The sequence below is a fragment of the Abramis brama genome (genome assembly GCF_963993115.1).
Source record: "Abramis brama genome assembly, chromosome: 1".
NCBI classification, from domain to species: domain Eukaryota; kingdom Metazoa; phylum Chordata; class Actinopteri; order Cypriniformes; family Leuciscidae; genus Abramis; species Abramis brama.
This window is the reverse complement of record NC_139963.1, coordinates 29,095,894-29,112,940: the sequence shown is the minus strand read 5'-3', so window position 1 is coordinate 29,112,940 and position 17,047 is coordinate 29,095,894. Positions and strand designations below refer to the sequence as shown.

General features: G+C 39.8%; 1 protein-coding gene and 1 long non-coding RNA gene across 2 annotated transcripts in view; one reads left to right on the top strand and one right to left on the bottom strand.

The window, feature by feature from the left end:
• shank1 (SH3 and multiple ankyrin repeat domains 1) overlaps positions 1-17,047 on the top strand; it is a 64,490-nt gene that overhangs the window by 22,699 nt on the left and 24,744 nt on the right. Inside the window, exons 9-14 of the mRNA XM_084124794.1 lie at positions 661-727; positions 1,082-1,251; positions 1,863-1,987; positions 2,176-2,324; positions 3,742-3,855; positions 4,244-4,319. Of these exons, the coding sequence (XP_083980920.1) occupies positions 661-727; positions 1,082-1,251; positions 1,863-1,987; positions 2,176-2,324; positions 3,742-3,855; positions 4,244-4,319 (701 nt within the window). The remainder of the gene's footprint in view (positions 1-660; positions 728-1,081; positions 1,252-1,862; positions 1,988-2,175; positions 2,325-3,741; positions 3,856-4,243; positions 4,320-17,047) is intronic.
• LOC311089816 lies at positions 6,687-8,549 on the bottom strand. Its single transcript, XR_014607758.1, has 4 exons — positions 8,101-8,549; positions 7,775-7,920; positions 7,395-7,474; positions 6,687-7,113 (listed from the first exon to the last, which is right to left on the bottom strand). It is a non-coding gene; the product is annotated as an uncharacterized lncRNA (long non-coding RNA).

The window sequence follows — 17,047 nt, the reverse complement described above, 5'->3', positions numbered from 1 at the left end:
GGTCTGTTTTTAAACACTCTGCATATTATTAACAGCTTAAACCAAGTAATTAAAGAAAACCGAACTCCAACAAACACTCTTCCAGCCTCATACTGTTTATATACTTAAAGTTAACTTAAATGTGACTAATGTATTTTTTGGATGTTAAATACATCCTTCTGTATGTTCCAGTTAAATATGCAGAGATGACTCTACGTTAGCATAATAATAATACTTATAATGTGCAAGATGATGTAAATGTCATCATTTTGTCGGCTTATTTATTGCACGTGTCTGTTTGATGGCAAAACTGGAGAAAAAAACTCTTTATTGGAGTCTTAAGGTTTTAAAATGTAATGTTTTGTTGTGCTTGTAAACACATTTTTTTTTAGATTTTTGCACTTCCATCTGGTGTTGCTAGTGGCACAGTGTTATCGTGGAGAATTTTTGTATGCTATGCAAGTCCCAGGTGGAGTGAAGCTGCAGCGAGCCCAAATAGTTTTACTTAACCTCAGCCATCTCCACAGACCCAGCTGTGACTGTGATCATGCGTTTGTGTTTAATATGGTGGAAAGTGGATGCGTGTGTGTGTTTGTTTAATATTATGTTATTCCCAAGCCTTGCGTCACTGTGCGTCATTCACAGATGCAAATATTAAGCGTGTGTGAACTTCTTTTCTAGGTGGCTGTGATGTCTGGCCATTTTGAGCTGGGAGAAATCATTAAAAACCATCGAGAATCAGACGTAGGTAAGGAGCGGAGATTTATTTTGGTTGTGCCTGTATTTTTATTCTGTGTTATATAATTTATTTGCACTGCAAACTGTGTGACATTTGGAGCTTGATAATTTTGTCTCTCTTTAGCTGTGTAGCGATTCACACAGTCCCTAAGCAGTGTTCACTGCTCCCAATACACTCAGCAGGGGAAATGTTGAAGTTCACTTCATTTGTAATGCTTTGCAACATCATCAAACACAGACGACACGTGCATATATTATGAAGTCTATTTCACAGGACAGTATTGGGGCAATTGGAGTGTAGTTCTGTCTCTTTTTGCATCTCTTCTCTCTCTGTATTACTATTTCTCTTCTAATTTGGTGTCAGTTCCATTTTTGGAGTCTCCGAAGTACGCCCCCCAGAGGAGGGAGAGTTCACGTACTCTTGGATTGCCCCATCCTCACCCCTTCTTGCGGGCCAACAGTGACAACAGCATGAACGTACCAGACTGGATCGCCTTTCCCAATGCTCCTGGATCAAACATTGTCTCTGTGCAGGTAATTTATGATTGTGTGTGTGTGTGTGTGTGTGTGTGTGTGTGTGTGTGTGCGTGTGTGTGTGTGTGTGTGTGTGTGTGTGTGTGTGTGTGTGTGTGTGTGTGTGTTTTTTCCCCACCAAAATGTTATTGTGTGTGTACACTACCATTCAACTTTTGAAAGGTAGTATATAATATAAAGTAATTTTTTAATACTTATTAATAAAATTTATTTTTATAGCACATTTAAACACAGCTCACACTGACCAAAGTGCTGTACATAGCACAATATCCACAGAATAATAAAATAAAATAAAATAAATACACTTACAGATCAGTGATTTAAGCTAAGACGACATCAAGAGACAAACAGTTAATTATAATAAATATTAAAAATGTGAAAATTATACATTTAAATTCATTAAAGCTATTCATTAGCATTCCTGTTCATCTCAATGGGAGTTAAGGGACTAACTGGACCATACTAACCAGCCAAACCTTGAGCCTTTGGTTTGACACTGTGTGTACAGTATTGTTTTACTCTGTTGATTTGCACAAAATACTTACCCATAGATTTTATCAGAAACTTGCATTGTTACTCTACTTCTCATTGTATTTGTGTGTATCTGTCAGGGTCTAAAGCATGGCGGCACCTTGCGTAGCTCCAGCAGTCCCCGTGGAGCACGAACCCGTTCCCCATCCCGTGGCCGAACAGGTGACAGAGACGATCGGAGCCGGCAAACACGTGGAAGACAAGGGTGAGAAAGAGTAAAAAAGTACAAGGGTTATAGCTTGTCATTCAGTGAACTCTATGCCTAAATCGTCATCAATATTCACGTCTTCATTTCTATATAAAGACGGACACCTGACTGAGTAGAGCTGGTAATAATAAATGTGCATAAAAAGAATGTTAACCCTGTTGTCTGATATGTGTGCCTTTGTACAGGGCGGGCTCCATCAGTAGTCAGGGCACAGCAAGCGGGCAGCGGCGGCGTCTCTACAGTGCCGTGCCTGGCCGTGTGTTTGTGGCCACTCGCTCGCACTCAGCCCTGGGGGACCGCGAGATCAGCTTCAACAAGGGAGACAAAGTCAAAGGTGAATGTGTGTGTGTGACTCTTTGTGGACAGGAGCAATGATATACTGTCTGTCGACAAGAGTGCCATTAAATGTGCGTTTGTTTCTGTATGTTTTCCACAGGTGTGGATAAACGTTGTCTGTGTATGTATTCTGGTGATATGTGTTGGTATGTCAGTATATGTCTGTTTGTGAGAAATGTCAACGTGCATGCAAGTTTGTGTGTGTGTGTGTGTGTGTGTGTCATGTTTAGATCTGTCACCATAAGCTTACATATATGCATGTCCCATCATACATTAGTAAACTCTTAAGTGATGAACTTTGCATGGGATTTGTGATTTAATGTGTGTGTGTTTCAGTGAGTGTTTATCAGGGGCGTCATGTACCTATTTATTACTGTTTTTACTGTATTTTTGATCAAATAAATGCAGCCTTGGTGAGCATAAGAGACTTCTTTAAAAAAAAGATTTACCGACCCCAAGATTTTGAACAGTAGTATAAATAGGAATGTAAAACTATAGGAATGTAAATTTCTCTGGCTCAGAAAGCCAAATCCATCATTGAGCTATAATTAAATCTCTGATCATTTTAGACTCATACAAATAATTGTTTAAATATACTAAAGGGTTAGATCACCCAAATAGGGGAAAATTCTGTCACTAATTACTCACCCTCATGTTGTTCCAAACCCATAAGATTTTCATTCATCTTCAGAACACAAATGAAGATCTTTTTGATAAAATCTGAGAGATTTCTGTCCCTCCGTTGACAGCTATGCTACTAAAACTTTGATGCTTCAAAAGTTTTAGTTTTACGATCTCTTTATAAACTTTTTGAAGCGTCAAAGTGTCAGTTGTGTAGCTGTCCCCCAAAGAGGGACAGAAAGCTCTCAGATTTTATCAAAAAGATAAAATGAAATGAAAAATGAGATGAAAATCTTATGGGTTTGGAACAACATGAGTAATTATTGACAGAATTTTAATTTTTGGTTGAAATAATTTCAAAAAGTGTGTCTGACAAAAATAGAAATTCTGCCTAGCAATTTCTGTATGGAACAGTCATGCAAAAGTCATCGAAACTTATGGTCAAAAAGGATGTGAACCATGCTTACAGCTATGTATGAAAAAAATGACTGGAAAAAAGTCATGAACAGAAAAAGCCATAAAGTTTAAAGTAAATAATCGGTGGAAACTCAATTGGACAGAACAAACGTAAACTCTTAAATGAGTGATTTCTGTCACAGCATTTTAGATAAACACTTTTTGCCTACAATAATCGTGAAACTTTTCTATGAAAGATTCCTTCAAAATCCACTCAAAAATGTTTCTTGGTCATGACGCTTCTGGTCTATATACTGGATATTTGTGGCTGTACACTGTTCATATGTTTACTGCTCACACACACACACACACTGTTGTTTCTCTCTTGATTCTCTCAGTGCTGAGTGTGGGTGAAGGAGGCTACTGGGAGGGGACGGTTCGAGGGCGCACGGGCTGGTTCCCTTCTGACTGCGTGGAGGAGGTGGCTCACCGCAGCCTGGAGTCTCGTTCAGGTGAGACTCCTCTCTCACACGCACACACATTGCACGCACGTTATAAGTATCAAAGACATCCACGCTACACTCGGAGCTGTCATTTTGATTGTCCCAGATGTAGTTGTAGGACAGTCGGACTGTCCAAAGCTTCTCTATGAAGTTGTGATGTCAGACTTGTGAGGGAGAGCAGCTATGATGACTATTAATAGTTTACAGCACTACTGGAGTGTGAGAGAGACCGACTGTGCCATTTCACGCTGGCTAAACTCGCCGTGGTTTGGACCACCACGCTCTGTCAGAGTGGGAAACTTCAAGTCGGACATATATTTTCTTGTCATGCTGTAGTTAGACCCTCATACACACAAACTCGTGATGATGTGGATGCGGTTGTGTTTGCGTCTTTCAGAGAGCCGCAGTGAGAGAGCCAAGCGACTCTTCCGACATTACACCGTTGGATCCTACGACAGCTTTGATGCGCCCAGGTAAGAACAATTTTACACTTTTTATGTTGGTAATGAAGGACTTTCTGGTGAGAAGACCAGTTTAGAGTTGGTTTATCCTGGTTTAGCTAGTGGTCTGGCATAAAATACTCACTAAAGCATAAAATACAGTATGAAATACAAAAATTGGTGGTCAGAAGAAATCTTGCTGTTTAAGGTAGTTGAAAAATGTCCAAACCTAGAGATTATTTTCTCTCAACTGTCAACAATCTAAAGGGTTGTGCATTCTTTATCATTTACACGCATGTCTTGTGTGTTTGAATGAGTTTCATTTGTGCACGTGGAGAGTTTTCTGTCGGTTCTTCTGAACTGCTGCCGTTGGCATCGACTCACCTGAGGAGGCCTTGGCACCTTTTCTCGCACTGCTGTGAGTGTGTGTGAGTGAGTGATAGACTGACAGGCATGGAGATGGAGATGCCAGAATGTGATTCATGCATCGCAATGTTTGCGGTCTGTTAAGCTTGTTTTGGAAATCAAATGCGAGTCTGTTATGTTAAATTAATTTCAGAATTAAATAGCTGAGGTTGACATTGAAGAATGGGATATGTGTCACTTCAGTGGTTTAAGTACAGGATAATTCATGTAGTATATTTGTACGATACATGTATTGATTGTAATTCTCGAATAAATCTGAATTACAGGTTACAGATTGTTGAGATATTTTGTAAAAAAACCCAAAAAACTACTTTACATCTAGATGCTGTGCTGTAGTCATTGAAGTGGTTAAAGTGTGGCATAGCACAACTCATTCTACTAGTATGAAGGCTGTAATATGTTAATATGAGGGTAATGTGTAATATGTTAATATGAGGGTAATGACTGAAAATGGTTTGACCAATAGTGTGCAGGCATTGTATATAATTGAACAGTTGTGGTGTGTGAGAACTTGAGATCTTCAGAGAATGGTCAAAACAATGTTGAAGCGTCCCTAGAATGTATGAGGGCTGTAGAGAGCATGTCAATATCAAAACAAAGCCAAATCCTGGCCAGATAGACATTTCCAGCAAAAAGAGGACATACAGTATGGTCACACTGCCTTATTTTGTTACAAACTTTAACTTTCTTTCTTCTGCGGAACTCCAAAAAACATGTTTTGAAGAATGTTGGGTACCAAACAGTTTTGGTGACCATTGACTTCCATTGTATGGAAATAAACACTGAGGCATTTCTCAAAATATATTCCCAAAAATAAGATGTATGTTATTTTATGTTACTATCCATTTAAGATAGTAAAAACAAAAAACAAAAAAAATCTTTAAAATGAATTTTATCATTTTAAACAAGTCTTTAATTTACAGAGCCCCTAAAGGGAGGAAAACATGTTTTGCATCTTTGCATTGGCTCACAAAATGTTTGCAATCCCCAAAGAAACTTTGCATTCATTGCAAGGGAATGCATAGGTATTGTGAGCAAATGCAAAGTTTCTTTGGAGAACGCAAAAGTTTTGCAAAAGAACACAAAAGCATTGAAATAGATTTTGTCCTCCCATCTCATATTTTTTCCACCACCATGTCAAGTCAAGTCACCTTTATTTATATAGCGTTTTTTACAATACAGATTGTTTCAAAGCAGCTTTACAGGAAAATAGGAAATAATGCAACAAAGTTTTGTTTCGGCTGTACGGCAAATCTAGAACAAAATAGCGTCATAGTCCAGCTTAAGTAAGTTCAGTGATTTTTGTTGTAAAAAAAAGTTATTAATTTTGTTCATTTACAGCTCGATGGTGTTTTAAGCCCCCAATGGCTCCTTAGAGGCAGCTAACCCTACCCTCAACCTTAAACCTACCCATCCCCTCGCTGCCTGGAAGGCGCCGTTGGGGGCTTAAAACACCAAACGCCTCATTTACATACTGTATGTATATAGCGCGCTCTAGAGAAAACAGTGATGTCATCGTCCAGCGAGCTCAGTTCAGTTCTCATATAATGGTGTCAATGCAGGCAGATCAAAAATATTGTTGAATATTAAGTGTCCCCAACTAAGCAAGCCAAAAGCCAAAGGCAACAGTGGCAAGGAACCAAAACTCCATCATGTGACAGAATGGAGAAAAAAAACCTTGGGAGAACCCAGGCTCAGTCGGGGGGCCACTTCTTCTCTGGCCAATGTATCTCTAGGTGCTCCGTATTAAGTTTTTTATTTTATATATATATATATATATATATATATATATATATATATATATATATATATATATATATATATTTAAAGAATCCTAAATATATCTAAAGTTTTTGTTTTAGATATTTTGACCTGGAAAATTAGTGTGTATATAAATGTGCACTTAATTACTTTTGACCATTGCGTTTTCAAGTTAAAAGAAGTTCAACTTTTAAAATCATGTCTAGTCTTTTTTTCATTCCACTTCACAAAGACGAGTTCTGTGTGAATAGCCCCCAAGTCATCAGTAATCTACTTATGGTTCTCATAAAATTTGTCATCTACTCAGGGCCATCTTCAGGGGCTTGGGAAAACGAGGGGAGTCACTTAAGTCCTCTATGTTGTAGCCTAGGGGAGTAGGGTGGGTCTAAAAATATTGTCCCAGCCCCTTTGAATTTAAATGACAGCCCCATGAAACTTTAGACTGTAATATCTGTTTATGATGACCATTTTGTAATCTCATTCTCTCTCTCAGTCTGTCTAGCTGTCTGTGAGTCGCGTGCTGGTAAATTAACACCACTGAGCTCTTTTCATTAGCGCCTCACAGTAAACAAAGCTGCTTCATGTGATGTCATTCTGTCCCAGTCATGGAGAGAGCTCACACTCACCTCATCCCAGCAGCCTGTAATACAACACAATACAAGCACAGCGAATTATTTACATACAAATATACACATTATAAGTCACATTATTATTTATTCTCTGAATCTCGCGGGTCACACGCACTTGCTCCCATTCGCACACATGTGGAAATACACTAACACACATTGATACTCTTTACTCCTTTTTCTGTTTCTAAGTATTTTTTCACCCCTCTATTTTTGGCTTCCTCGCTCCCTTCATCCCGCTCTCACTCTCCCTTGCGCTCCCTCTCTCTCTTTTAATTCCTCCCATTTTACTCACCCCCTGCACTCTTTCATTTTCTCTCCATCACCCTCCCACTCCTGTGGTGACTCCATCTGGAGGTCAGACTGTGAAGGACACTAAAGAGGAAGAGAGAGAGAGGGAGAGAGAGAAATATATGGATGAATGAATGGATGCAGAAGCATCTTGCAACTATTGACAACTATCAACTTTTTGGCACCTTTTTAACATGCAAGGGGACCCTAAGTGTATACATACTTCTACAGCATTTATTAATCTAGATTAATGTTTCTACATACTCTACAAAATGTCTACTTGTACATTTAATACATTTTAAGGTTAATATTAGTTCATGTATCATCAATGAACATCAAATAACAATGAACACATTTTATATTGGTAAATTAATATGAACCTACTCTGCATCATCCTTCTCTGCTCCTTGTCTTCCTTCGGTCCGTGCACGCTCATTTGTGTCACAATTCCAGCGCCCCTGTCCCTGAGCGCCCTGCAGCACTTTCCTTTTCCCTTTCCAACGCACGTGATCTCTTTATAGGACAGTGATCTGTGAAATAGGGTCAAGGACATACATTATAATTTTAGGTAAAAGTTCACCAAATTAGTCCTGTGCGATCTTCACTGAAAATGTGCCAGCAAGTTTTCTGGCATTAAGAACACGTGTACAAATACATACTGTACTGTACAAGCACACATACACCTTCTGGCACTATCCACACTTCCTTACCCCCTCTATTCCTGCTGCTTCTCCCTCTCTCTTGCTCACTCTCGCTCTTTCTCTCCTCCTCTCTCACTCTCTTCATCACACACATGCTCTGAATGAACAGCGGTGTGGTGTAGTACCATGTACCATACTGGAGGATAGAAAGAGTGTGAGAGTTGTAGGAAGAATAAGGCAGTAGATTGTGGATCCAGCAATGCCGTAGAGAGCGAAGGAGGCAGAGGGAGACGGAGGGGGAGGGCAAAGAGGACCAACATCGACATCCAACGAAAGAGGCTTTGACAGAGATGATGTGAGTTTTTGCTTTCTCTCCCCTTTAGCTTACTCTTTCTCTTCTTGCTCATGTCTCTCTCTCTTCCCGGTTATCTCATCCCTGACCCTTTTCCTCCTGAGCGATGGAGATGCACGGCTGTGTTACCCTCTTTTTCGATTCCCTCGCTCCCTCTCCTCCTGCATTCATAGGTTCCGCTTTGTTTACAGACATTGTTAAAGGAGGGGGAGGTGACAAGGGTAGGGGGAGGGGTCTTTCTCTACCTTCTTGTGTTTGCATTGTCCGGTGGGTACATTTTGTGTTTGGTTTTAAATGGATAGTTCACACTAAAATGATGATTCTGTCATTATGTATTCACCATCATGTTGTTTAGAAACCCTATGAGAAGTTTAGCTAAATGTCTGAGCTGCTTGCTTCCATATACATTTGGAAGTGAATGGGGACTCTACACTGTAAAAAGTGGTAACCTAAAATTGTTACGTTAAAGAGATATTGCTTCCTGATTTAATCCAAAAAATATATATTTTAGGTAGGTATTTTGGTTGATTCTGCGATATTTATAATTTTTTTTGACTTGGATAAAACCAGTTAATTTAGATGTAACGTTTTGTTTTCAGTGTAGGGCAGTGGTTCTCAATCATGGGGCCTGGGTCCACTAAGGGACACCAGCTAACCTTTAAAGGGGCCTCAAGATGACTTAAAATAATTTAAAATATGACAAAACTTGCAGTTAAGATCAGCTAAAACGACTAAAAATCAAGATACTTTGGATTTTAATTCACCCACTAGCCAATTGTTTGCGTTATTTGATGAACCAGGATTCCCACAGTCTTGAAAAACCTGGATATATGAGTGAGCCTAATTTTAAAAGTGTGATTTCTAGACCTGGAAAAGTCACATAAATTTAACCCAAAAAAAAAAAAAACATCTAAAATATTTGATCAGGTAGAAATTGCAAGTACAAACAATTTTTTTAAAGAATCATTATTCTTAATCTTTATTCAATAAATCATAAACCAAGCTCTTAAAACTTCTTAGATCCTGCAATTTTGTTTACAGAAACTAGAAGTGTTGGCTCTTTGAATAATGTTGTGGAGTCCAAAAGGTTGAAAACTACTGCTCCAGGGGCTGTCAAGCTACAAAACTTCATAAAAATGTGCTCTACTTGTGTACTATTTTCAAAGTCATCTGATGCCATATAAGATTTCTGTCATGACAACTCTCTGAGTGTTTGGCATGGGAATGGATGGCATGGTAAGGCTGAGCGAATATAAGTACAACTCTTTACTGCCCTAGTACTTCAGAAATCCCTTTAAAGGTGTACATGTGAATTAAACGTGGCACGATGGCCTTCTTCATCACAGTATGCTAATGCCTGTTTAGTGCAAGGGCTTCATCAATATGCTGGTTGAGGACTGTTGGGACACTCGAGTCGATCACACCTCAATGACTCATCTGTACCATTTGCTTCACAGGACACATGTGCTTTCTACTACTATTTATCTACTACTGTGTTCTAATGTATAACTATGTCTTGTTTGGTCTCATCTGACAGCTTATAAACTGAACTGAAAGGTGGTGAACTTAATAGAGATATTAGAGTATCCTAATGTACAATCTAGGCACTATTGCTTAAACATGCATTAAGGAGAATGTTAATGTTAATCTTGATCACCAGTCAGTTGCCATATCTTTTGGTTTTCTGTCAGTTGGCTTTAGTGTTGGTATTTCACTCATGTTTAACAATGCTTTGCTCAGGGTATAAGAAGGAAAGAGAACTGTTGATCGGGGAGAAAGGCTTTAACCCTGAAAGGGCAGAAAGGGACAGAGTGTGATAGGTGTGGGAGGACAAGCAGAGGAAGAGGAAGGAACAAAGGTCAGATGGACAGAAGGCAGAAGAGGAAGCAGATGGGTGTGGAAGTGTGTACATCGGCCACGGTGCAGAGACAGTAACAGAGCAACAAGTTTAAGGATGAAAAATACACCACAAAAAAGAGCAATACCCACATACACTTTAAGAGTCAGTAAGAAGAGTTAGAGATAAACAGTAGGTAGTGTAAGTAAACAGATCCACTTGGCTCTGTCCAGTGAGATTATTATTAATCTCTCTTACTCTTATTGCTTGTGTGACAGTGATTACTCAACTGTGTACCAATGGTAGCATACATAGCTAATGTCGCTGACCCATGGTCTTCTTATTAGCCTGATTAACATGTAGAGACTCTCGGACAATTACAAACATTGAGCTCATTAACACGCCAATGACTTTTTGACGGTTAATTCATTTTATGTAATTATGTTCATTATTTTATTCAATTATTAATGTCATTATTATTGTCATGTTTTGTCATATAAATCAGTCATGCTTAACTCTGCACAAAATACTTTTTGTTTTCTTTTATACATTTAAAGGTTAACGTCTTAATTAGACAATGCCTTTCATTCTTGAAGGTTTTACAGTAACTTATTTTATTAATGCTTTTAGAAAACATTTTGGAATGTAACTTATGTCCTATTACTCAGTTATTTATTGCAGTAGTTTTGAATTTTGTGGCTTTTGGTCAATTAGAAAATAATATGTTTATAAACAAAAGTATTGTTAATGTTTTGTATTATATGTATTAAGTAATATGATCTTGATCTCTTTGAAATGTAAATGTTATGTAAATAGAAAGGTATTTTTTTAGACTTGGTTTCAAAACAAGAGACAAGACAATTACTAGTACAAAGCATACTTACAGGTGATATTTTTGACAAATATAATGAAGATACTGTTACATATACTGTAACAATATACACTACCATTAAAAAATTGGGGTCAGTAAGAATTTTTAAGAAGAAATTCATACTTTAATTCAGCAAGGATGCATTAAATTGATCAAAAGTGAAAGTAAAAATATTTATAATGTTACAAAAGATTTCTTTATAATGTTACATTTATAATGTTACTAAACATGTTGTAAGCCCGACTAACGGTCCAAATGGGGGTTTCCGGTAGGACGTGTGAAGGTTTTTGCGCGTTACTGTCTTTCCTTTTACGCAACACAACAAGATTAAATGAAATACATTTTCTCATATGTATTACCTATTTATTTCATCTGACTCCATAAATGAAAAAGGTTTTAATGATATCTGAGCATCATTAAAAGTGAGCGAATGTTTGATTATTCTTTTTAACTCTTTAAGTATATTTTACCCGTTCCAGATTAGGAAACTATGTCGCTCAGAGGTCCTCACGTCTTCTGTTTAACTCGGGTCTCATGTTCACAAGCTCATCAGTTTTGATCACCAAACAGAGGTAATTGCTATATACCTTAGATCGGTGACATTCACGTTTACACAATCAAAGATACTTTGGTATAGCCCCCATGGAATTGCATAATTTAACGTTTACTTCAGTAGAGGTATGGCCACTATTAAACTTTACTTTAACCAACATTACTTCTCTTATAATAGCTTTGGATTGGCCATGCCGTGGTTTCCCACGTACACTTATCGAAAGTAACATTAAATTAAAACAGAGGTAAGGCACACCCAAATTTAGATTGGTCAAGCAGCATTTGCTGTTCTAAATGGAAATTCACTTCTTGTCTTTGCAAACCAAGTACACTTGAATTGATGCCAAATATTAGTTGTCACTAAAACTTGCAGGAACATACGAATCCGTTTAATCTACTTGGGAAAACAATTGCAGAGTCAGTCAGAATAAAATCAAATGTAACAATTTATTATGTCAGGTAAATGTATCATGCCAATTTCATAATCAGTTCAAATATAATAAATACAAAACATCAAATGCTCTGGAATAAAGAGAAAAGATGCAAACCTGACATTAGAAAATACATGATGCTGAGAATCTCGGCCACTCTCAGCATCACGGGCTAATCTTACAAATCGCCACAAGCCTTCTTCAGCATCTCCCTAAATACTCAGACCAAGGCAGAAACCTCTTTTCAAATGTAAACATGAGTTCACAGTGGGAATTTGCATTAATCACCGTCCCAGACTTACTGGGGACAGAAGTTGATTTACATGGGGGCACACCCACACCAGTTAACAAGATATTGCTAAACTCTCCACACCTTATTGCCTTTTTGGTTTACTTCTATGGGAATGATACCTTTACCAGTCGCACTGAGACATTTCAAATGATACCAAACATGTATAATACTGTATGATAATTGATCATATTAAACCATATAGATTTTTGGGTGAATTCAGGTAGGGATGGGTGAAGGGAATGATGTGTAAATTGGGAGGTGATCAACTCAAGTGCGATCGTGTCTCGAATGGGGATGGTAATATAGCAAGAGAGTTCAAATGTTAATTTCCTTTGTTCTCTCAGAGAGTTGCCCTCTCTTACAGTTTTTCCAGTCTTACAATGTATAATGTTACAAAAGATTATTCAACATTGATAGTAATAAGAACTGTTTCTTGAGCACCGAATCAGCATATTAGAATGATTTCTGAAGGATCATGTGACACTGAAGACTGGAGTAATGATGCTGAAAATTCAGCTTTGCCATCACAGAAAGATATTACATTTGAAAATATATTCAACTAGAAAACAGACTGCTGTATTGCATGTCAATCAGTGCACAATAAATCCGAAGATTGTGAATCAGGTGTGGCCACAGGCAATGGCTTTGAAAAATCCACCTGTGTGTAGAAATAAAAAAAACAAATGTTCATTCAGAAGCTTGTGATATTGATGATGTAATAAGCGGATGTTGGTTCAGAGCTGTAGTGCTCTACGGCTACCCGACAAGAGCACTAGAGAGTGCTCTATCTCTCTTTCTCTCTTGTTCGTTTCCTGTCTCTCTCTACCTCTCAAACGCTGCTGCCAGTTTTATGAATGGGAAAACGGTGACTAGTGGAGGCAGTGATAGAAACATCGCTCTGTTCAACTCACACGGGTGCTGAAGAAGAGAGGAAGAGGCAGATGTGTACATGAGAAGGAGTAAAAGAGAGACAGATGTGTGTGTGTGACAGGTGTCTTACCCTGGTGAAACTGGTGCTTGGCATTTCAATTGCACCTTCCTAAAGGTTTGACCCTCCTATACTGCAGCTGGTGTGCATATACACGCATTAGGCATGTGCCTACATTAGCAGGACGCCTTTGACCGTTACATGCGGGGTTTTTACAGCATCTCACGCCCTGAGTGTTGTTGCGTTTTTGAGGTGCATGACGAAAAATGCTTCTCGAGGCACCTGCGTTTCATTCCAAGCTTTATTAAAATGCAAAAATGTGTCCTGTGTGAACGGCCTCTTAGCATCCTTTACATTCAATGCATGCATTAGCTAATCAGCAAACAAACTCAGTCACCTCGCGCTCCTCTCTCTCTCTCTCTCTCTCTCTCTCTCTCTCTCTGTCCCTTCATCAAATTACATCATTTCTGTCCTCTTTCATGCTAAACCATGTCTTCCAAGCACACATTCTCTCTCTGTCCCTCTATCTCGCCCTCCCTCCCTCTCTTTCTCCTTGCTTCGCTCACTCTCCCTCCTCCTCTGTCGCAGTCACAGTGAACCATCGCTCTCTCTCTCTCTTTCTCGCTCTCTCTCCGTCTTAAGTATGAAAGGGTTGGGAGAGCTAGGCCCTCGTTCTCACTCTCTCCGTCTCTCTCTCCTCCTCTCCTCCCCTCGCGCGGCTCTCGCTCGCTGTTCTCTGGCTGGAAGAGGAGCAGCAGTAAGAGGAGGAGGAGGTGGAGGAGGAGGAGGAGGGGGGGGAAATGGCGATGGGAGGATGCGGAGAGGAGGATCTCTCTCTCTCCCTCTCCCTCTCGTCGTCCTGGCCGTCGCTAGGCCCTATGAATCGCAGCGTCTGGTTCATTTACAGGTACTGGCTGTTTTCATGTTTTTCTCACGGCTGGGAGGGAGGGAGGTGGGCTTGAGAGAGCGCCGCATGTGTGCAAGGAACGAGCCGGAGTGATGGAGTGGATCGACAGGCAGGGATGTGTTGCAATGCGTGCGTGTGTGTGCACGTTCGGACGTGTGCGTGTCTATGTGCGGAAGAGCAAGCGCATTAGCCAGCGTAACGCATCTCCACTGCTGCATGCATGCTTGTGCGTGTGTGTGAATCGCAGCTTCTGTCTCTCTGTTAACGGCTGCAGAAAACAATGTCTGCCTCCAGCTAGATAGACCACTGCTCTGATGGACAGAATGCTAAACCAGTGTGTGTTTCTGTGCACGCGAGTGCGCGTGTGTGTGTGGGATGGAGAGAGAATGTGCTGGGCTCTATTAGCTGCTGATTTAGAGGAGTTCCAGCTTCACTGGAAGGGATTGATGCTGTTGGGTTTTCTGTGTGTGTGATCATGCACACTGTGTGTGATTTGCATGTGTACATTCGAGGAATTAAGAATGATTGTTCACAAGGGGACTTTTGCGCTGGTTTCTCGTAACCCCTGCTGCGTGTGTTTAGTTTGATGTGGTGCTGATGATCTTGTACAGTGTCCATTCGGCATTTTTTTGTGCTATGTTCAGTGATGTTATCATGTGGTGGCTCTTAGACCTGTCTTTGGTTAAAACTCTCAAAGTTCAACAAAGACAACCGTTCTTCATCATGTGGTGTTTACGGTGCCTGCAATGTGGTTTGCAAATGTTGTTTTGTCACCATGAAGATTGTGTAATGTCTTAATAGTTGTACACTGAGATTGTGTAGGCTTCAATAGTTACAGATGCGGCCACTATATTAACTGTGTCTGTATCAATTCATAGGAGAACTTAATGCCCAAAGAGAGAGAGAGAGAGAGAGAGAGAGAGAGAGAGAGAGAGAGAGAGAGAGGGGATGGTGAGGTGTGTGTGGCAGAGAGGTTCAGCGGGTTGTGAGATGTCTGTAACTTTAAAAAGGGTGTGCCAACTTGAAGCGAGACCATCACTTTCTGCACATCAATTCATTCCTGGCTTGTTTTCGATCTGGGCAGGGATGAGTGGGTGATATGGAGAATGGCCACCATTGGCATCCCTCTGTGCAGGCACGATGGAATATATGTGAGGAGGAGTGCGGACGGACTATTGGAGAGAAGAGAGGACTGAGATAGAAAGCAGGGTAGGAGGTGACACACAGAGGAGTAACTGAAAGAGTTCACAGGGAGATATGAGCGACCCCTGGCCTCAGGTTCGTGTTCTTTAAGAGGTTCACTGAAAGCTTTTACATTTGGCTTTTAGATGGAGACTGGAGTTCAGAAGCATTCAACGAGAAAGAGAGGAGAAAGAGAGAGAGAGAGAGAGAGAAATGAACAGATGGAGTGGGTTGAGGGCTGAGCCTGTGTACAGTGTGACTATCAGCATGTGGGTACAGTATGGTACAGTTGAAACAATATTTCAGCAGCACCTGATTGGCACTGGCCACACACAAGCATTCACACAGGCTTGTGTTGCGAGCAAACATGGAAGACAGATAATCTGGCTGCAAAGTGGCACGTTTACTTGATACTAGTATTAAAGTTAGATTTACAGATCTTTATTGGAAAGGGTTTACACAATGTTTTTCATGCTTGTTCAGTGAACCATAAACAATTATTGCACTAAAGCCTGGTTTCACAGACAGGGTTTAGATTAAGCCAGGATTAGGTTTTAGTTCAATTAGGGCTTTAAGTAGCTTTTTAAACGTGCCTTAGAAAAAAAAACATTACTGATGTCTATCTTGAGACAAAACAATGGCACTGAAATATTTTAAGATACATCAGTGCAAGTTGATTTCAGTTAAAACAGCTCAAACATGCATTTTAGTCTGGGACTAGGCTTAAGCCTTGTCTGTGAAACCGGCCATATCAGTTTATATGCAGTAGTAGACAATTGAGGTCACAGTTACAATAAGTTACACAGATGCAGGGCACTAGAGAGATCTTTCTACCGTCTCTGAAAAACACCATGAGAAAGATACCCAGGGTCTCTGATCTGCTTTATGAACATGCTATAGACCTGCTGCAAGAGGCATGAGGACTGCAGATGTGCAGTAAACTGAGCAATAACCTGCAATGTCCGTAATGTAAGACAGTGCTACAGGGAGACTGGAAGGACAGCTGATCGTCCTTGCAGTGCCAAACCACGTGTAACCATGTGTTGCCCCAGACGTGTGAACTTGCAAATCTGCTGCAGTCCATGAAGATGAGATGCACTAAGCAGCTGCTGGTCACACCACACACCGACTGCTAGTTTTGAGTTTGTGGGAAAAAACACATGAAAAATACACTTCCTTTACTGTGTAAATAAAAGCAGTGTGTCAAAACATAATTTAACATAACATAATTTATTTTATTTGTTCATCTGTGTGTATTAAGCTAATTCTCTAATTCTCTGTTTTACAGCAAATAAATCTATGCAGAAATTTCTTGCACTGTGAATGTGGAACTTGCGGAATTAAAGTGCCCCTATTATGGTTTTTCGAATATTCCCTTTCATGCAGTATATAGCTGTTTGTGAATGTAAACGTTCTGCAAAGTTGCAAAGTCGAAAGTTCACGATAAATAAAGTTATTGTCTCCCAAAAGAAAGAATCGACTCTGAAGTGCCTTCATGAGTCGTTTTTAATTCATATCTCCCTGGTTTACGGTTCTACGTCATTAAAAAATACATTTGCACAATGCCCGCCTATGTTGTAATTCGTCCACCCGCGAACAACTTGACCAGCCCTCAAACGTTATTTTACTGACAACTTCTCAAATCTTGGAGTTCAACTCGGGAT